Source organism: Halichoerus grypus, chromosome 1, assembly GCF_964656455.1.
Source record: "Halichoerus grypus chromosome 1, mHalGry1.hap1.1, whole genome shotgun sequence".
Taxonomy (NCBI): domain Eukaryota; kingdom Metazoa; phylum Chordata; class Mammalia; order Carnivora; family Phocidae; genus Halichoerus; species Halichoerus grypus.
Genome location: NC_135712.1, coordinates 71,058,563 through 71,080,663, shown reverse-complemented (window position 1 = coordinate 71,080,663; position 22,101 = coordinate 71,058,563). Strand labels below are relative to the sequence as shown.

The window sequence follows — 22,101 nt, the reverse complement described above, 5'->3', positions numbered from 1 at the left end:
ACTAATTCTGAAAATTTTTTTAAAGGCTGTTGTGCTGAATGTGGTCTTTTAATACTTTTTTTAATCGATATTGGTTTACTGAGATTTATCCATATTGTTGCCTAGAGCTAAAATATATTCATTTCACCTCTACATAATATTCTGTTCTGGAACTATACTGCAGTTTATTTGTCCAGTCTTCATCAATAACTGTACGAGTCTGTGTTCCCTGGAAAAATAACCTGAAGAAAAGCTACCATGCTAAGGTTTTGTTGGGAGGCATAATCTCAGAAAATTAGAGTGAGTGAAAATGAAATGAGAGGCAGAGAATAAGGGAAAGTTATTACAAGCTGTTATGTTTCTGAGCTGGCCATAATTTCATAAGAAAATGTCTCTGATTGCCTGTCATATAGGACAGTCTTCCAGGCAGGTGATGTAACACTATTAAACTTTAGATCCAGCCATCCAGGGAAAAGAAAGGATTTATCTCCCTGTCTCTTCTTTGGTAGAGTCTACCCCATGGGGCTAACTGTCCCAAATTTCTGGACTGTTACTCAGCTCCTCTGGGCAAATGCTAGGGAAGCCAGCTCCCATACTCCGTGGCATAGTACTTCCTCTGAACTCAGAAGTGGTGGAAAGAACCAGAGCCTCAATGATCTAGACAGATCAGACACAGGCTTTTGACATGTTACAGCTCTCAATCTATGGAACAACATGCCCAAGCACAGCCCTTACCCTAGAAGAGAGTGAAAGAGCTGATGATGGCAGGAGACAAGGTGAGAGAAGCAGTAGCCAGGACTCTCCAGTAGCACACAGCCAAAGCCTAGTGGGCAGGTAGGCTCAAGCAAATCTGAAAAGACACATAAACTAGGTCTAATATAGTGGGGAGTTGGGTTATTTTCCTTTTTTTTTTTTTTTTTTGGTAGTACGAATAATTCTGCTAGGGAGAGCTGCTGTGTGTTTTGGTGAACATGTACATACAGGAGTTTCACTTAACTATTTATCCTAAGCAATGGTCATGGAATGTCCTCTTAGTAACATTATAGCAAAAACATTATGTTTTCCAAACCGGTTATAAAAATGTATACTCCTGTCAGCAATATATAAATGATTTCTTTGTTGTACATGCTGTCCAGTACTGCTTATTGCTGCAGCAAGGAGATACGCTGATTGTTTTCAGGTTAATAATGGGGAAGAGGAAAGAGCTGACTTTGAACTGCTTTTCTACATGCGCGCGCACACGCACGCACGCACGCACACACACACACACCAGTTGAAAACAGCCTTCTTTCTCCACTGAGTTTCTCATTTGTACTTTTTAATTTCTTAGATACCATGTTTTCTTTTATAGTTTTTCCAGAATCAGTTTCAGTGGTTGGGAAGCCAGCAATGTATGCTGACTGACATTTAGTAAGGCTTTGGTTGTCATAATCCCACTGAAATTACCAAATTCTTAGTTCTCATTTTAATTGACAATCAGGCATTCGACACGGTTTCCTCCTTCAGGCACTTTTTCCATTTTGCTTAACAGTTACCACCCTCTTTCTTGGTATTCCTCTTACCTCACTAGTCTTTCCTTCTCATTCTCCCTTTTGGTGCATCTTCTCCCTAACCTCTAAACATTGAAGTGAGACAGGACTTGGTCCTTGTACTTTTTCTTCTTTTTGATAGGTGGTCAAATAACTTACTGTCTCATTGCACATGATAGGCATAAGTATTGTTTTCTGACTTCAATTTTATTTTTACACACACATACATTTTGTGCTCAGCTGGAATATAAAAATTTTTAACAGTGGTTCTTGGCAAATTGTTGAAAAGCCCTAGGAGATTTCATCTAGTTTGCTTTCATATGTCTCAAGAGTCAGGTTAAATTTAATATATCTAAAAATGAACTTCTGAGTTTCATCCTACACCCCACCCACCACCCTCAAATCCTGTTCCTTGCACAATCTTCACATCTCATGAAATGGGAACTTTATCCTTCTATTTGCCCAGGTCTAAAACTTCAGGATCATTCTCCTTCCTACTCCTTATTGAATCCCTTAGCAAATCTTGTCAGCTCTTTTATCTGTTATCTAACGCTGCTTAAGAAAACACAAAAATTAGTGGCTAAAACAACAACAATAATTACACTTCTGTAATTTGGGTAGGGTTCAGCCAGGACAGTCTGTCTCTGTTCTGCATAATGTCACCTGGTAGCTGAGCTAGGGCCAGGAAATCGACTTCCAAGTTCAGTCATATATGGTAGACAAGTTGGGTTGGCTGTCAAGTGAGAGCTCAGCTGGAACTATTGGCCAGTGGTCTCCCCACATGGCTACATTAGGCTTCTCACAGGATGGTGAGAAGAGGGACATACCAAAAGACAGGCTCCAGTGTGTGGCATTTATCAGTCCTTTCTTTGCATCACAGTTATTAATGTCTCATTGGCTAAAGCTAGTTACATAGCCAAGCAAGGTTCACTGTAGGAAGGGATTTTACAGGGATATGAATACCAAGATGCATGGCTCACTGCAGGCCACCAAAGGAACAGTATACCACAGCTGTATATTTCAAAATGCAGGCAGTCCTTAGGTAGACTGATCAAGAAAAAAAGGCTCAAATTTCTAAAAGTAGGAATAAAAGAGGGGCCATAAGGAAATACTTTTATTTATGAACAATTATATGCCAACATATTAGATAATTTAGATGAAATGGACAAATGTCTAGAAAGCCACCACTACCACTTTTATTGAGACTGTATTGAAGAGTCTAGCCAGAAAAATAAAAAGACATTCAGATTGGGAAGGAAAAAGTAAAAATTAGTAGATTACATCTACAAATATAGTTTTACTTGTACATAGAAAATCCTAAGGAACCTACTGATAGAACTAGTAAGTTTAGCAAGGTCAGTTCTGTTTCTATAACAGGAGATAGATGAATGACTAATAACTGAAAAAAGTCTCGATTGTTAATTAAACAGTGAAAGTAAAAACTTAATGTACAAATTGAAACACACTTTTTTATAAATTGATACTGTTCGGTGTTGGCAAAAGCCTGAGTAGATGGGTATGATACACTCATTTTCTATGGTAGTGAGTATAAGTTTATTAGAAGTCATTTATTTAGAACAGTTTTAAATACCTGTTAATATTGGAATGGCTTAATATATTATGATATAACCACACAATGGTATACTGTGCAACAGTTTTTTAATTCTGTGTGTCCCAACATGGAAAGATCTCTTAGATACCTTAAATTAAAAATCCAGTTGTAGAATAAAAACTTTAATATAGTCTCATTTTCTTAAAAAAAAATCTAAAATATACCTACATATATTCATAAATACCTTAGAGTAGAAGAAGGAATAGGCTTGGGGATTGGGAGGAGTAGGGACTGGAATTAAGATTGGCTATTTCAGGGGCGCCTGGGTGGCTCAGTTGGTTAAGCAACTGCCTTCGGCTCAGGTCATGATCCTGGAGTCCCGGGATCGAGTTCCGCATCGGGCTCCCTGCTCAGCAGGGAGTCTACTTCTCCCTCTGACCCTCCCCCCTCTCATGTTCTCTCTCTCTCTCTCTCTCTCTCTCATTCTTGCTCTCTCAAATAAATAAAATCTTAAAAAAAAAAAAGATTGGCTATTTCATTAACACACATAAACAACTTCCTGATGTGATAGTAAAAATGGGTATTTTCTTTTCACATACTTTTATATTCCTTAAATCACTCCTGCTTTTTCCCTGTGTTTTGGTATAATTGTTTATAAGCAAAAAGGAGAAAGCTAGTGAAAATGTCCTAAAACAAATGTCTTTCGGGATTTTCTCTTAGGTGAATAGTGTGTGTTTGGAAGAAGTTACTCATGAAGAAGCAGTAACTGCCTTAAAGAACACGTCTGATTTTGTTTATTTGAAAGTGGCAAAACCCACAAGTATGTATATGAATGATGGCTATATACCACCTGATATCACCAGCTGTAAGTCTGTTTGCTTAAATCTCTCATATTTCCCTATTTTTAAATATTTTAAAGGAACTATGTTAAGCATTTTAACTTAATAGTTTTTAAAAACCAAATTTAAATCAGAATCTTGATAGTAAGAAGGGTGTGTCGTTTTTCAAAGTTTTATATAGGTAACAGTCACCAAAGGTATTTGCAAGTAATGCATATTCTTGTTTTGTTCTAATAGTTTTGGAATGTAGTGCAGAAATTTACTTTAACAAGCAATTCTTTTAAAACCATGGTAATTTTGAGGTTTCTGGTGCTGCTAGTTCATGGACTACACTTTAAGAAATACTAATATTAAATATTTCTAAAACTTGGGCTTTTCTATGCTCTGTTATGTGAGCACAGATACTATTTTTGTACAAACTCCTAGTGTATTACCTAACTGTATTTGTATACAGTACAATTGTGTTGCCTAGAAATGAACTGTTATGAAAAGTACTAATGTAATTTTAAGTTTCCTGTTTGATTTTCAGTTTCTTTTTTAATGTACAAGCTGGGATAAGATTTAAATAATGTACTTGTGTTTGTTGAAAAATGGAAGTTTTATTTCTTTGGTGCATTGAGTTGATATTAGAAGCACCCATGTGTACCAGAGACCTTAAATGTACTCTCTGTAGTCTGCTTTTCCAAGTCTTCCTCCTTTAAATAGTAGAATTTTAGAAATATTTGTGGTTTTATAAATCACAAGATTCCAGTTTTAAAACTTTCAAAGTTCATTACTGTCATTAATCATTATAAGTTAAATATAAATTATATTTTGAAATGAATATACTGTCTTCCAGTGATACATCTTCATTATCTAATCATTGATTTATTAATTACTCAAGTAAAACTGAACTTTTAAAAATAGTATTCAGTCTCTTTAATGGAGAAGGATGAGGTCTTTTTTTTTTTTTAATACTTCATTTGTGTCAGAACAGAACTTTGCTACTTGTTTAAAATTCTCATACAGTTGGTCTTACACATGAACTTTATATAAGGGCTTTATGTATTTTTATTTGTGATTAGACATGCAAATTCACTAATAAACTATTTTATGCACCAGTGTAAATATCAGTCTTATTCATTATGCTGCCTTATCTATTCAAGTAAACAATTCGTATTTGTAACAGTTGTTCTGTGAACTGAGAATTGGTGTCCTGATTGTGACTAAATATACAAACAGCCAGGCTGCTGCTTATATGTCGAACTGAAAAAAAAAGTTATTTTTTAATTGAATTATCCCTTTTTACATATTCTAATATAATATATAAAAAATGGAAGAGCTAGTCCTGAAGAGTAATAATTAAATAATGATTGGTTGTTTTCCTTATAGGCATAGATATATAATCTTTCTTTTTTTCATCTATTGAACTAATAGAACATTGTGAAAAAGTTGTTTACCCTTGCTAGTTCAGCTCTTTCATAAGGTTCTATTTCCATTCCCCTGTTTTCTTAGGCAACTACAATTATGAATTTTGTTATATACTTCCAGCCCATGTTCATACTACATAGGCTGTTCATATCATTTATCTATGTGTTTTTTAAAAAGCATTTGTGATTCAGGGCATCTAGGTGGCTCAGTTGGTTGAACGTCCAACTCTTGGTTTCAGCTCAGGTCATGATCTCAGGGTTGTGAAATCCAGCCCTGCATCAGGCTCCACACTCAGCACAGAATCTGCTTGAGATCCTTTCCCCCTCCCCTGAATGCACACGCTTTCTCTCTCTCTCTCTCTCTCTCTCATATTAATAAATATATAAACTCTTTTTTTCAAAAAGGCATTTGTGATTAAAAACTTCTTACAGGGGCGCCTGGGTGGCTCAGTCGGTTAAGCGTCTGCCTTTGGCCTGGGATCAAGCCCCACATCTGACTCTCTGCTCAGCAGGGAACCTGCTTCTCCTTCTTCCTCTGCCTGCTGCTATGCCTACTTGTGATATCTCTCTCTCTGTCAAATAAATAAATAAAATCTTTTTAAATTAAATAATAAAAACTTTTTACAGAAATTATTTTTACCTATCACCGTTTCTGAAGTCCTTGCCATCAGACTCTCCAACTTACTACCTATCCCTTATGTTGTCCTCTAGTGTCCTCCTCATCAATCTGGCTTTAGTCAGTAAAGATTTTAGTGTCAGGCCCATTGTCCTTGCCACTACTATTCATGTTGTCATTCTTAGTGATGTCCAGCCAAAATTCACACTGATGACTTATTCAACAGTCTGGCCTCTTTGTTTCTTGATCTCTTTTCTTCCTAACTATCCTGCCCTCCACTCTACCTCAAATACATGCTTCCATATAATAATTTAGATCTTAATCATTATCTGGGCACCTGGGTGGCTCAGTTGGTTAAGCCCACAACTCTTGATTTTGGCTCAGGTCATGTTCTCAGGGTTGTGGGATTGAGCCCTGAGTCAGGCTCTATGCTCTGTGGAGAGTCAACTTGAGATTCTCTCTCTCCCTGTACTTCTGCCCCTCCCCAGCCCCATGCGCTCTTTTCTCTCTCCCTCTGTCTTTCTCTATTTCTAATAATAAATAAATCTTTAGATGTTTTCATTATCAGTATCTTCACCACCTCAGTTCTTTGACTGCATACCTCAGTTCATTTATCCCTATTCTAGCAATTCATCCTTATTTTGACCTTCCATCCTTTAACACTACAACTTGATTGCCCTCTTGTGTCTCCATTTGTCTATATTTTTTAGCTTAGCTTCCATGATTTGTTATGATACTCTCTTCCTTGCACATATCTTCTATTCCCTTGCCCCCACCCCCACTTCCTCCTTGGCAGAATCCCTGCCAAGGTTCAGCTTGCTGTCTTCCTTCATTCCTGCTCCCTAAAAAAGCAGAACATCGCTGGAGAGAAGTACAAAACTGTAGTTTGTTATGACCATAAATTTCAGATAGGGTCATACTCTTGTGGTTGTAACCAAAATATAGATAATAACCAAAATAGGGTACCCAGGAATAAAAGTAGGTTTCTTATTGAAGGGAAAAAAAAGTGCATTAGATCTAATAGAGAACATAGTTTCTCTGCTGACATTAGAATGCTCATTCTGGTGCACTATGTGTCTTCTTGCTTTTAATTTATATTCTTCCCAGCTGGAAGGCCTCGTTGAACTTCTGACTTGGTCACTGATCTCTTCCCACTTTTACTTCAAGTACTTCCACTTGCTTCTCTTCTAAACCTTGGAGGGCTTGGATCATTAACCTTGATACCTAAAGACAAAAAATTAGGCTCCCTTGTTTTGTAGTTCCCTGGGGAATCTTTTCAGTTAGGATGTGGGGTATAGGAAATAGCATTGTTTTATCTGATCCTTCTTTGGGGCTGTCATTTCTTTGATAAGAACATTAATTTTTAGTCTCTGCTGTGTTGAGATACTATGCCTTATAGGTGAGAATGACTCTCCTGGAAAAGATCCATTGAATAAAGACACAGTCTGGATATGGCAGGGGGAAAAGTACCTTTTCTGGTTTGTGCAGTTGACTGAATTTCTTGTCCAGTTGTATATTGTTGTCATTGTTCCAACCAGAATTGATAATGCAGCAAAGAAATTTGAGTCAAAAATCAGTAAACTCTAGACTTTAAAAGGCCGGTGATTACAGAGGTTCACATGAGTGTCTGTTGCATTAGAGCAACATGCCAGTTCCCTTGAAAATCACAGATATTCTTGCTTATCACCCAGAAAAGACTTTGGACTTTGATAGTCAAGAGCCATGATAGAAAGCCCTTTGGCTTGAATGCAGAAGAGCATCTTAAATACGAACTAGACAGAAAAGAGTTACTGTCGAACACTGCAAACCTATAAAATGAAAGATACACTAAACTTCAAGCCCTATACTATCAGTAGACGTTGTAACTTTTTCATTTTTGTATGATTAGAGAGAGATGTACCCATGCTGATAGAGCATACATTTTTTCCAGTACGCCATGATTTCATAGGTCGCTTCACACTCCTTTTACCTCTCAAGCCACTATAATAATTTGAACTAATGATCCTTGTATTTTTATACTCCTGATTGTGTTATAATGCTTTGTGCATAGAAGACCATATATAGTGAAAGAAGAGACTGATGGTTAAGTAATGTATATTACAGCTAAATTTGGAAATGCTGTGTAACTTTATCATAAAGCCTCAGGAAATTAAATACTGCTTTCAGTGTGTTTTGATAATGATGCAAATAATTCAGATGTGTTGTGTTTTTAAAATTACAACTGAAATGTATTGCTTATTTTCTTTTTTTTTAGAGAGAGCACACAAGTGCAAATAGGTGAGGGGCAGAGAGAAAGAACCTTTTTTTTTTTTTTTTTAAGATTTTATTTATGAGAGAGAGAGCGTGAGAACAGGGTGAGGGGCAGAGGGAGAAGCAGACTCCCCGCTGAGCAGGAAGCCCGACGCGGGGCTCGATCCCAGGACCCCGGGATCATGACCTGAGCTGAAGGCAGTCGCCTAACCAACTGAGCCACACAGGCGCCCGAGAGAGAATCTTAAGCAGACTCCATGTTCAGCATGGAGCCTGACTCAGGGCTTGATCTCATGACCCTGAAATCATGACCCAAGCCAAATCAAGAGTGGAGCACTTAACCTACTGAGCCACTCAGGCACCCCTATAATTTTCTATTCTTAGCTCTCACTAGAATTACAACCTATCTATGACATTTACTATTATTAAAAGGAACCAAGCAAGAGGGGCGCCTAGGTGGCTCAGTTGTTAAGCCTCTGCCTTCGGCTCAGGTCATGATCCCAGGGTCCTAGGATCGAGCCCCACATTGGGCTCCCTGCTCGGCAGGAAGCCTGCTTCTCCCTCTCCCACTCCCCCTGCTTGTGTTCCCTCTCTTGCTGTGTCTCTCTCTGTCAAATAAATAAATAAATAAATCTTTAAAAAAGGAACCAAGCAAGAGATAGTTTTTGCTTATTTTTTATTTTTGCTTTTTACCAGGTTTCCATTCTTTTATGCATGCATTAAAAAGAATAATTATAGGGGTGCCTGGGGTGGCTCAGTTGGTTAAGCATCCAACTCTTTTGATTTCAACTCAGGTTATGATCGAGCCCCACATTGGGCTCTGTGCCCAGTGGGGAGTCTGCTTGAGATTCTCTCCCTCTCCCTCTTCCCCACCCCCACTCACATGCATGCTTACGTGCTTTCTCTCTAAAATAAATAAATCTTTTTTTAAAAAAGCATAATTATAAATTGGGTTGACAGATCTGAGCTGGTATCAGAGCATAGAGGTTTTTTTTAATAGACTTTATATTTTAGAGCAATTTTAGATTCACAGCAAAATTGAGCCAGAAGGTAGAGAAATTTCTCATAACACCACCTGCCCCCATCCATGCATAGCCTCCCCTATTATCAATGTCCCCCACCAGAATGATACATTTGTTACAACTGATGAACCTACATTGCCACATCTTACCCAAAATTCACAGTTTACATTAGGTTTCACTTTTAATTGTACATTCTATGGGTTTGAACAAATATATAATGACCTGTTTCCACCATCATAGAATCCTATAGAGTAGTTTCACTTACTTAAAAATCCTGTGTTCTCCCTGTTCTTTCTCTCCTCTAACCTGTAGCAACCACTGATTTTTTTACTGTTACCATAGTTTGGCCTTTTCCAGAATGTTATATAGCTTGTATCATACAGTATGTAGCCTTTTGAGGTTGGCTTCTTTCACATAGTAATATGCATCCAAGGCTTCCCATGTCTTTTCATGGCTTATAGCTCCTTTCTTTTTAGTGCTGAATAACTCTTTGAGTGTATCACAGTTTATTTATCCATTCACCAGTGGAAGGACATCTTGGTTTCTTACAAATTTTGGAAATTATGAATAAAGTTGCTTTAAGTATCGGTGAGGAGGTTTATGTGTGGACATAAGTTTTCATCTCCTTTTGGTGAATACCAAGGAACATGATGGCTGGATCATATGGTAAGAATATGTTTAGTTTTATAAGAAATGGCCAAACTGTCTTCCAAATTGACTGTACTGCAGCCATGAGAGTTCCTGTTGTTTCACGTTCTTACCAGCATTTGATGTTATCATTGTTCGGTATCTGGGCCATTCTAATAGATGTATAACAGTTTTAATTAGCATTTTCCTGATGACATATGGTGTGGAGCACCTTTTCATATACTTATTCACCATCTTTGGTCTTTGGTGAGGTGTCTGTTAAGGGTCTTTGGCACATTTTAAAATTGAGTTGTTTGTTATCTTACTGTTGAGTTTAAGAGTTCTTTGTATATTTTGGCCCACAGTCCTTTATCAGGTATGTCTTGCAAATATTTTTCTCCCAGTCTGTGGCTGATCTTTTAATTTTTTAGACTGTCTTTTTCAGAGCAGAAACATTTTAATGAAATCTAGCTTTTTTAGTCTTTTTTTTTTTTCATGGATCCTGCCTTTGGTGTTATAACTAAAAGGTCATTTCCATATCCAGAGTCATCTAGATTTTTTCCTATGTTATCTTCTAGGAGTCTTATAGTTTTGTGTTTCACATTCAGGTCTGTGATCCATTTTGAGTTAATTTTGTAAGGTTTATGTCTAGATTCATTTTTTTTCTTTTGCATGTGGACATCCAATTGTTTCAACACCATTTGTTGAAAAGACTGTCTTTGCTCATATTGCCTTTGCTCCTCTGTCAAAGATCAGTTGACTATATTTATAGTATGCTTCTGGACTCTCTGTTCTGTTCCATTTATTTATTTTTCTGTTTTCTCTTTCCAATACCACACTGTCTTGATTACTCTAGCTTTATAGGAAGTCTTGAACTCAGGTAGTCTCAGTCCTCCAACTTTGTTCTTCAATATTGTGCTGTCTTTTGTGGGTCTTTTGCCTCTCCGTATAAACTTTAGGATTAATTTGACAATATCCACGAAATAACTTGTTGGTATTTTGATTGGGATTGTAGTGAATCTGTAGATCAAGTTGAAAAGAACTAATTAGGGGCACCTGGGTGGCTCAGTCGTTAAGCGTCTGCCTTCAGCTCCGGTCATGATCCCAGGGTCCTGGGATCGAGCCCCGCATCGGGCTCCCTGCTCCGCGGGAAGCCTGCTTCTCCCTCTCCCACGCCCCCTGCTTGTGTTCCCTCTCTCGCTGTGTCTCTCTCTGTCAAAAAATAAATAAAATCTTTTAAAAATAAATAAAATAAAAAAGAACTAATTATCTTGACAGTATTGAGTCTTTCTACCCATGAACATGGAATATCTCTTTATTTAACTCTTCTTTGATATCTTTCATCAGAATTTTATTGTTTTCTTCACATAGATCTTCTATACGTTTTGTTAGATTTATACTTAAGTATATCATTTTGGGGGTGCTGATGTAAATGGTATTGTCTTTTTAATTTCAAATTCCACTTGTTCATTGCTGGCATATAGGAAAGCAATTGACTCTTTTTGGCAATTGACTTTTATATATTAACCTTGTATCCTGCAAACTTGCTAAGATTGCTTATTAGTTCCAGGAGTTTTTTTGTCGATTCTTTCAGATTTTCTACATAAATGATCATGACATCTGCAAACAGAGAGTTCTGTTATTTCTTTCTCAGTCTATATACCTTTATTTCCTTTTCTTGTCTTACCACATTAGGTAGGACGTTCTTTACTCGTTCCTCTTCTTAATGGTAAAACTTCAAGTTTCGCACTCTTAAGTTTATAGATACTCTTTAGCAAGTTGATGATACTTCCTTCTGTTCCTGGTTTACTGAGAGTTTATATCATAAATTGATACTGGGTTTTATCAAGTGCTTTTTCTGCATCCATTGATTTGATCATGTGACTTTTCTTCTTTAGCCTGTTGATATGATAGATCGTATTAATTGATTTTCAAATGTTGAACCAGCCTTTGCATACCTGGGATAAATCCCATATGCTTATGGTTTACAGTCCTTTTTATACATTGTTGGATTTGATTTGCTAATAGTCTGTTGATTTTTCCATCCATGTTCATGAGAGATATTGTTCTGTAGTTGTTTTTTTTTTTTCCTTGTAATTTCTCTGTCTGGTTCTGTTGTTTGGGGTAATGCTGACTTCGTAGAATGAGTTAGGAAGCATACCCTTGGCTTCTGTCTGCTGGAAGAGATTATAGGGAATTGGTGTAATTTCGTCCTTAAATATTTGTTTGGTGGAACTCATCAGTGAACCTAGCTGGGCCTGATAGATTCTGTTTTGGAAGGCAATCAATTACTGATTCAGTTTCTTTAATAGATACTGGCTGTTCAGATGGTCTATTTTGTGTGTGTGGGTTTTGGCAGATTGTGTCTTTCAAGGAATTGGTCCATTTCATCTAGGTTATCAAATTTGTGGGCATAGAGCTGTTCGTAGTATTTCTTTATTATCCTTTTAATGTCCATGGGCTCTGTCGTGATGTCCCCTCCTGTCATTTCTGATATTAATAATTTTTCTTCTCTTTTTTTCTTAGTTAGCTTGGCTCAGGGCTTATTAATTTTATTGATCTTTTCAAAGAAGCAGCTTTTGGTCCTACTGATTTTCTCTTGATTTCCTGTTTTTTAATTTCATTGATTTCTGCTCTAATTTTTTATTTCTTTCCTTATTTTAATTTGCTCCTTTTTTAGTTTCATAGAGTAGAAGCTAAGATGACTCATTTTAGATTTATAGTATTGAATACATTCAATACTATAAATTTCCTTCTTAGCACTGCTTTCACTCTGTCCCACAATTTTGATACACCATGCTTTGATTTTCACTTAGTTCAAAATATTTTTTAATTTCTCCAGAGATTTCTTTTTTGATCCATGTATTATTTAGGAGTGTATTATTTAATCCCTACATATTTTGAGATTCTCCAGCTATCATTTTGTTACTGATTTATTTTCATTCCATTGTGATCTGAGAGCAGACATTGTATGATTTATTTTTTTTAATTTGTTAAGATGTGTTTTATGGCCCAGGATGTGGTCTGTCTTGGTGAATGCTCCATGTGAACTTAAGAAGAATGTATGTTCTGTTGTTGGATGGAGTAGTCTATAGGTATCCATTATATCCTGTTGATTAATGATATTGTTGAGTTCAACTATGTCCTTACTGATTTTCTGCCTCATATATCTGTCCATTTATAAGAAAAGAGTGTGGATCCATCTGTTTCTCCTTGCAGTTCTCTCATTTTGGCCTCACATAGCTTGACACTGTTGTTGGATGCATACATGTTAAGGATTGTTATATCTTCTTGGAGAATTGACCCTTTTGTCATTATGTAATGCCCTTCTTTATCCCTCATAACTTTATTTATTTTGAATCTTCTCTGTCTGAAATTAATGTAGTTACTCCCACTTCCTTTTATTAGTGTTAGAATGGTAATATCTTTCTCCATCCCTTTACTTTTCATCTATGTGTGCCTTTATAAAGTGCCTTTCTTATAGACAGTATATAATTGGGTCTTGTTTTTGATCCACTCTGATAATCTTGGTCTTCTAATTGGTGCATTTAGACCATTGATGTTCATAGTGATTATTGATACAGTTGGATTAATATCTATTATATCTGTTACTGTTTTCTATTTGTTGCTCTTGTTTCTGTATTTGTCATCCACTCTTTTTCTGTCTTTTACAATTTTATTCAAACATTTTATTCCATTTTCTCTCCTTCCTTAACAGTTACAGTCTCGCTTTACTTTTTTTCAGTGGTTACCCTAGAGTTTGCAATATACATATCAACTAATTCAAGTCCACTAACACAATACAGCTTCACAGGTAGTGTAAGTACCTTAAAATAATCCTAATTCCTCGCTCGCATCCCTTGTACCATTGCTGACATTCATTTCACTTATACAAATACTCATATATATATACACATAAGCAAATATAGTTGAATACAGTGTTACTACTATTAGTTTCTGAGAAGTAAGATGTAATTCTTATCTTTGTACCTCTGTCAGTATAGTGGGTTTTTTTCCCTGTGACTTCTTTTAAGATTCCTCTCCTTCCCCCCACCTTTTTCCCTCTCATTTGAAAGGGATATTTCTACATGTAATTTTCTTGGCATTTAACCTAATTGGTGTTTCCTGAGCTTCTTAGATTTATGGTTTGATGTCTGACGTTAATTCTTAGTCATTATTGTTTCAAATATTTCTTCCATCCTTTCTCTCCTTCTACATTTGGTATTCCCATTTCTTACATGTTACACCTTTTGTAGCTGTCTCACCATTCTTGGATATTTTGTTTTGGGTTTCTTTTGTTTTGTTTTGTTTTATTCTCTTTTTTCTCTTTGCTTTTCAGTGTTAGTGGTTGCTATTGAGATATCCTTAAATTCAGAGATTCTTCTCTCAGCCATTGCCAGACTATTAATAAGCCCATCAAAGGCATTCTTCATTTCTGTTAACAGTGTTTTTGATGTCTAGTATTTCATTTTGTTTCTCTTAGAATTCCCACCTCTCTGCTTACCTTGCTCATCTGTTTTTGCATACTCTATCCACTTGAGCCATTAGCATGTTAATCATTGTTGTTTTATTTTTTTTTTTAGAAAGAGACAGAGAGCAGGGGGGAGGGGCAGAGGGTGAGGGAGAAAGAGTCTCAAGCAGACTCCACACTGAGCACCAGCCCGACTTGGGGCTTGATCTCATGATGCTGAGATCACGACCTGAGCCAAAACCAAGAGTTGGACGCTTAACTGACTGCGCAACCCAGGCACCCCTAATTGTTGTTCTAAATTCCTGGTCTGATATTCCAACATTGCTGCTATATCTGAGTCTGTTCTCATGCTTGCCCTGTCTCTTCCAACTGTGTTTTTGCCTTTTATTATGTCTTGTAATTTTTTTCTGATAGCCAGGCATGATGTACTGGGTAAAAGGAACTGCTGTAAATAGGCCATTAGTAATGTGACGATAAGGTGTTGGGGAGGGAAAGTGTTCCTAGTCCTGTGATCAGGTCTCAAGTCTTTTAATGAGTTTGCACCTCTGGAATGTAAGCTACACAGTGCTTCTCAGTATTCTCGCTTCCTCCCTTAGGTGGGATAGGATGACTAGAGTGGACTGGAGTTATTTCCCTTACCCCAGGTCACTGGTCTCTGATAAAACCCTAGCAGGCTAGGCTTTGATAATTTCTCCTGAGGGCAGACTCTGTTATGAAAAACAGAATGCTCTTCTGTATTTCAAAATGGTTTGTTTTCCCTTCCTTCTGTCAGCAGCACAAGATTTTTCTCTACTATTCACTGTGAGAGCCTGGTAGAGATCCAGGAGGTAAAACTCAAAAATGTGTCGGCTCCCCCCAGTAACAGGGTCCCTCAGGAGTGTTTTGGGTTTTGGGGAGGGGTTGTTTGGTTTTTTGGGGTTTTTTTCCTTCAGTTTACCATATTATTTTATTTTTTTTATTATGTTCAGTTAGCCACTGTATAGTATATAATTAGTCCTTGATGCAGTGTTCAACAATTCATTAGTTAAGTATAACACCCAGTGCTCATCACAGCACCTGCCCTCCTCAATACCCATCAGCCTTTTACCCCATCTGCCCACCCTCTTCCCCTCTGAAACCCCCAGTTTGTTTATCAGGGTCTGTAGTCTCTCATGGTTCATCTCCCTCTCTGATTTCTCTGCCTTTGGATTTCCCTCCCTTCCCCTATGGTCCTCCACGCTATTGCTTGTGTTCCACATATGAGTGAAACCATATAATAATTGTCTTTCTCTGTTTGACTTACTTCACTTAACATAATCCCCTCCAGTTCCATCCATGTCGATGCAGATGGTGGGTATTCATTGTTTCTGATGGCTGAATAATATTCCATTGTGTAGATATACCACATCTTCTTTATCCATTCATCTGTTGAAGGGCATCTCGGCTCCTTCCACAGTTTGGCTATTGTGGACATTGCTGCTGTGAACATTGGGGCACGGGTGCCCCTTTTTCTCACTACATCTGTATCTTTGGGGTAAATACCCAGTAATGCAATTGCTGGGTCATAGGGTAGCTCTATTCTTAATGTCTTGAAGAACCTCCATACTGTTTTCTAGAGTGGCTGTACCAACTTGCATTCCTACCAACAGTGTAAGAGGGTTCCCCATTCTCCACATCCTCGCCAACATTTGTTGTTTCCTGTTTTGTTAATTTTTGTCATTCTAACTGGTGTAAGGTGGTATCTCATTGTGGTTTTGATTTGTATTTCCCTGATGGCTAGTGATGTTGAGCATTTTTTCATGTGTCTGTTAGCCATTTGTACGTCTTTTTTGGAGAAGTGTCTGTTCATGTCTTCTGCCCATTTTTTGACTGGGTTATTAGTTTTTTGAGTGTTGAGTTTGAGAAGTTCTTCATAGATCTTGGATATCAGCCCTTTATCTGTAATGTCCTTTGCAAATATCTTCTCCCATTCCGTGGGCTGCCTCTTAGTTTCGTTGACTGTTTCCTTTGCTGTGCAGAAGCTTTTTATCTTGATGAAGTCCCAGAAGTTCATTTTTGCTTTTGTTTCACTTGCCTTTGGAGACATGTCTTAAAAGAAGTTATTGTGGCCGATGTGGAAGAGGTAATTGCCTATGTTCTCCTCTAGGATTTTGATGGATTCCTGTCTCACATTGAGGTCTTTCATCCATTTTGACTTTATCTTTGTGTATGGTGTAAGGGAATGGCCCAGTTTCATTTTTCTATATGTAGCTGTCCAATTTTCCCATCACCACTTATTGAAGAGACTGTCTTTTTTCCATTGGATATTTTTTCCTGATTGTCAAAGTTGACCATAGATTTGAGGGTCCATTTCCCCAGGAGTGTTTTTACTGGCCCATACTGAACCTCCAGCAATTTGCCAGTTACAGTTCAGGTTTCTCTACCCCAGCACTAGTTCCCACCGAGGTTTCTGCTGTGGTAAGTTATAATTCTCTGTATTCACCTACCATTTTCTCCAATTTGGGGGGCAGGAGTTTGCCCTGTCATCCCCCTTATCTTAAGGATCTAAGAAGAGTTACTGAATTTTTAGTTTGTTTAGCTTTTTAGTTGTTGTTAGAACAGAGAGTGATGACTTCTAAGCTTCTTATATGCCAAACTGGAAGCCGGAAGTCCCTTAATTTATTGTAATATTTTCAAGCATAATCTTAGCCTATTTTTAAGTTTTTGGTTTTCATTATTTACAATTAAACTTGAAGTAATAGAAATTTTTTTAAACTTAACCTGCAAAATGACATCACAAAAATTAAGTTACTGTACTTTAGATTTTGTATTATAGTCTTTTCTAGGACAGTCTTTTAAATGACCTTTCCTGGATTTCACTGTGCAAATCAGTTAATGTAAAACTACTTTTTAGTTCTGTTTTCTCAAGAGAAACCAAATGGTATAAGTTTGCTTTACTGATCTGAATATCTATACTAGTTTTTACCTGGAAACTTGAGCTTGTCTAATTTTTTACCTGGTAAGTCTTTTCTACGAACTTACATAAATAAGCAGATATGAATTATACATTAACTAACCTTAAAATTGATAATCACAAATGCAGTACTGAATGGCTCATTTCACTTAAAGTGCTTTTTACTTTCTTTCTTTTGAAGCTTCTTCTCAACCTGTTGATAACCATGTTAGCCCATCTTCCTATTTGGGCCATACACCAGCATCACCAGCCAGATACTCACCTGTTTCAAAAGCAATGCTTGGAGATGATGAAATTACAAGGTAAGGAACTGAACATTTGTCCTTCTTTAAAAAAGCCAACTGTTAGAAGCAGTTATAATCAGTTTTCAGCCACAGTTTTCAGGACTAAAAAATTTTACTGATAGATAATGAACTTAAACCTTAATTTTTTTCATTGGAGTGTTCATTGAAGAGGCTGAAATATAAAAATGTTTTATATTCCAAATCACTGCCCTTTTTAAAAACATATTACTTATTTTTCAGGAATGGTTAATTGTTCTTAGAAATTAGCATAGGTAAAACTGAGTTAAGAATATACATATGTATATTTAAAACTAACTTTTCATATATTCCTATTTGTTATAGCAATCATTTGATTCATGTTTAGAATTCAACAAGTGCTATTTTCTTTGCTTAATATGTATGTTTGATAACCTCACTCCTAAAATTTACCTTGATCTGACTTTACTGTTTTAAATAAAGTTTGTAGGGGCGCCTGGGTGGCTCAGTCGGTTAAGCATCTGCCTTCAGCTTAGGTTATGATCCCAGGGTCCTGGGATCAAGCCCCGCATCGGGCTCCCCGCTCAGCGGGAAGCCTGCTTCTCCCTCTCCCTCTGCCCGCTGCTCTGCCTACTTGTCCTCTCTCTCTCTCTCTGTCAAATAAATAAATAAATAAATAATCTTTAAATAAAGTTTGTAAATCTGTCTTTTTATTCCCAAAGAACTCTTAAGTAGGTGGGAAAAAATAAGTGAAAAGTATTTTAGATCTTTTTCACGATTTAATATAGTAATGTTACATTTATACAGATTGCTTTATAATTTGTACAAGTATTTCATATTATAACATTTAACATTAAATGTCTGCTGATTAATGTCTGTTTTATGTTTTTATTAATTGCATTGTTGGCATTATTATTTTGAGCTTTCAAAATTATAATTACTCTTGTCAGACTCCTGACTCTAGGAGTCTTAAAGAGATCATTAAGGTCAGGTAGGAAAGAATATTCATCTATGTCCTTTTTTTTTCAAGAGTTAGCATTATTGAAAACTTAATTTATAAATATATGCTCAGTAATTGTGTTTGGAGTGAAAATTAGCAGAAAAAACAGTGTTTGTGGTTATCTCTTTGTCATATGAATTTTCAAGGCTGTTAGTCTTTAGGCTGTGCTCCTATACTGATCTGTCATGGCTTTGTTGTTGTTTTCTAGTAGTGCCAATTTATAGAAGTAAAGAGGAAAAATAGTTAATGGCTTATCTAGCCTTTAATTTCTACATATTTTTCAAACTAAAAAGTATGTTATACTGGTGTCTTGATTGCTGTTCCCCATCTTTTTTCATTACATATCTTTTCTCTAGAATATTGTATTGGACTTTTTTAGTATTACACAAGTCTACCTGTCTTCTCTACTTTTCTGTGAAAATCAGGTGGTTGATTACTGCATATGCCTTCCTAAAACATGTGTTTTATCACTGCCTTTTGATAATTACACAACTTTGTCCAGATATGAAGTACAAAAATCTTTACCCTCATATTAGAAGTTCTCCACAATTTGACCCTAAGCAGTCTTTGAGAGCTTATCTCACGTTACCAATTTAAAAAAAGGAAAAGAGGGCACCTGGGTGGCTCAGTTGGTTAAGCGTCTGCTTTCAGCTCAGGTCATGATCTCAGGGTCTTCCTGGGATCCAGCCCTGTGTCAGGCTCCGTGCTCAGCAGGGGAGCCTGCTTCTCCCTTTCCCTCTGCCCCTATTCGTGTGCTTTCTCGCTCACTCACTCTGTCTCTCAAATAAATAAGTAAAATATTTAAAAAACAAATAAAATAATATAAAATAAAAAAGGAAAAGAAAAATCCCAACATACAGAAAATTGATAATTCTAAAGTTCATTTTTTTAACAGCTTTATTGAGATATGATCCACATATCATACACTTCTCCCATTTAAAATGTAAACTCAAAATTTTTTTTGTATATTACATTATTTTTTTTTTAAGGAATTTTTTTTTTAAGATTTTATTTATTTGACAGAAAGAGTACAAGCAGGGGGAGCGGCAGGGAGAGGGAGAAGCAGGCTCCTGCTGAGCAGAGAGCCTAACACGGGACTCGATCCCAGGACCCTGGGATCATGACCTGAGCCAAAGGCAGACGTTTAACCAACCGCCTGAGCCACCCAGGTGCCCCACATTATTAATTTTTTTAAATGTGCGATTCATTGGCATTAATTGCATTCCCTACATTAGGAAATCATCACCACTATCTATTTCCAGAACCTTTTTGCCACCTCAAACAAACAAAATTAAGCAATAATTCCCATTTCCCTCTCCTCCCAGTCCCTGGTAACCTCTAGTCTAGTGTACTTTGTGTCCTATACATTTGCCTATTCTAGATTGTTCATATAAGTATAATCTTACAACTCTTTTGTGTCTGACTTCTTTCATTTAGCATAGTGTTTTCAAGATTCATCCATGTTGTGTAGCATGTATCAAAATTTCATTCCTGGGGTACCTGGGTGGCTCAGTCAGTTAAGCGTCTGCCTTTGACCCAGGTTATGATCCCAGAGTCCTGGGATGGAGCCCTGCATTGGGCTCCCTGCTTAGCAGGGAGACTGCTTCTCCTTCTACCTCTGCCTGCCGCTCCCCCCCTGCTTGTGTGCTCTCTCTCTGTCTCTCTGTCAAATAAATAAATAAAATCTTAAAAAAAAAAGTCTTCATTCCTTATGTAAGCTGAAAATATTCCATTATGTGTATATACCACATTTTATTTATCCATTCATCTGTTGATGGACACTTGGCTTATTTCCACCTTTTGGGTATTGAGAATAATGCTCTGATAAACATTGGCTTACACGTATCTGCTTGCATTCTTGTTTTCACTTCCTTTGAATATATACTGAGGAGTGGAATTGCTGAGTCATACAGTCAATGTATGTTTACATTTATGAGGAACCATTTGTTTTTTATAGCACCCACACCATTTTACATTCCCACCATCAATATATGAGGGTTCCAGTTTCTCCACAACCTCACCAATACTTGTTTTTTCTCTTCCGTTTTGTTTTATAGCCATTGTAGTAGGTGGGATGTATCTCGTGATTTTCATGCATTTCTCTAATGACTAATAATGTTGAACATCTTTTCATGTGCTTATGTTATTTGAAAAACCAGAATTTATTTTCCTCTGAAATACTGCTGGATTTTAGCAGAATATTTTATTATTTATATAAAATTTATATTTATATAAAACTAATTCATATATATGTGTGGCTTTTTGCTTCATACAAATATATTTTTTTCTTTTCAAGTTTTTATTTAAATTCCAATTAGTTAGCACACAGTGTAATGTTAGTTTCAGGTGTAGAATTTAGTGATTCATCACTTACAAAAAACACCCAGGACTCATCACAAGTGTCATCCTTAATACCCATCACCCATTTAACCCATCCCCCCTCCCACTTCCTCCATATATGTTTTAAAGTAGTAGAAACCCTAAACTGTGAGTCCATCATCTAACAGTGAAATAAAACATCAATATAGCGTAACCTATTTTGTGCCCTGATCCTATCCTGCCTCTCCTACACTGCCTCACCAAGTGAACTATTTTCCTGAATTTGGATTTATTAGTCCATTTTTTTTATATATGTGTATATGTGTTTAATATTTTCTAAACAATTACTTGGTTTTGCTATATTTGATAAGAAAGTATAATTTTGTTAACCCTGTAAGGGAACTGGCAAAGAAAGCTGATTAGTGATGAAAACCTATGTATGACTAGAAAATGCCAGTTTAGGCTTTTAGCAAATACTTAAGATTAATTCCACATTATATGGAAGGATCCCTAAAATTCATTTTTTAAAAATACTTACCTCTGGGGGCGCCTGGGTGGCTCAGATAGTTAAGCATCTGCCTTCTGCTCAGGTCATGATCCAAAGGTCCTGGGATTGAGCCCCGCCCACATTGGTCTCCCTGCTCAGCAGGGAGTCTGCTTTCCCCTCTCCCTGCCGCTCCCCCTGCTTGTGCGCACGCGCGCGCTCTCTCTCTCTCTCTCTCTCTCTCTCTCTCTCTCTCTGTCAAATAAATAAAATCTTTTAAAAAAAATTACTTCTGTTAAGCCTTTTGTTACCAATAGCTTTTTGAAATGTTCTAGAAAAATCCAGTTAAATTTTTAAAATATTTACCAAATATGGTACATTCTAATTTCAAATGATATTCTGTATCTCATCATACCTGCTGCTGGAATTTTCATGGTCTTACCAGAGGTATAAATGGTATTCACACAACCATTTATAACTGGCAGCAAATGTTAAACACTAGTAGTGGTAAGCTATATTCTGATTTCAGAGATTTTAAAAAATAGGGGATGGGGGAGAAGGCTCATCTTAGAATGGGTGAACAGCAGAGAGAGAGAGAGATGGAAGTATGTGACTTAAGAAGTAAAAAATAATTATTTTATATAAAAAGTTTAGAGATGGGCAGTTCCAGCAATTGTGTAGCAACCCTTAGGTCCATGGTGTCCCTGGGATTCTTCTGGTCTTACCTTCATGGTTAGAATATGTCTAAATCAGTAATGGGATTTTATTGTTCATTTTTTGTGTGGGGGTTATTTTGGGTGGGGAAGGGAACA

General features: G+C 36.8%; 1 protein-coding gene across 25 annotated transcripts in view; it reads left to right on the top strand.

The window, feature by feature from the left end:
* The window catches only part of DLG1 (discs large MAGUK scaffold protein 1), a 254,420-nt gene that overhangs the window by 158,678 nt on the left and 73,641 nt on the right, over window positions 1-22,101 (top strand). For all 25 annotated transcript variants that reach the window (XM_078067560.1, XM_078067591.1, XM_078067561.1 and 22 more), the window contains 2 exons: window positions 3,781-3,925; window positions 17,408-17,528. In XM_078067560.1, the coding sequence (XP_077923686.1) occupies window positions 3,781-3,925; window positions 17,408-17,528 (266 nt within the window). The remainder of the gene's footprint in view (window positions 1-3,780; window positions 3,926-17,407; window positions 17,529-22,101) is intronic.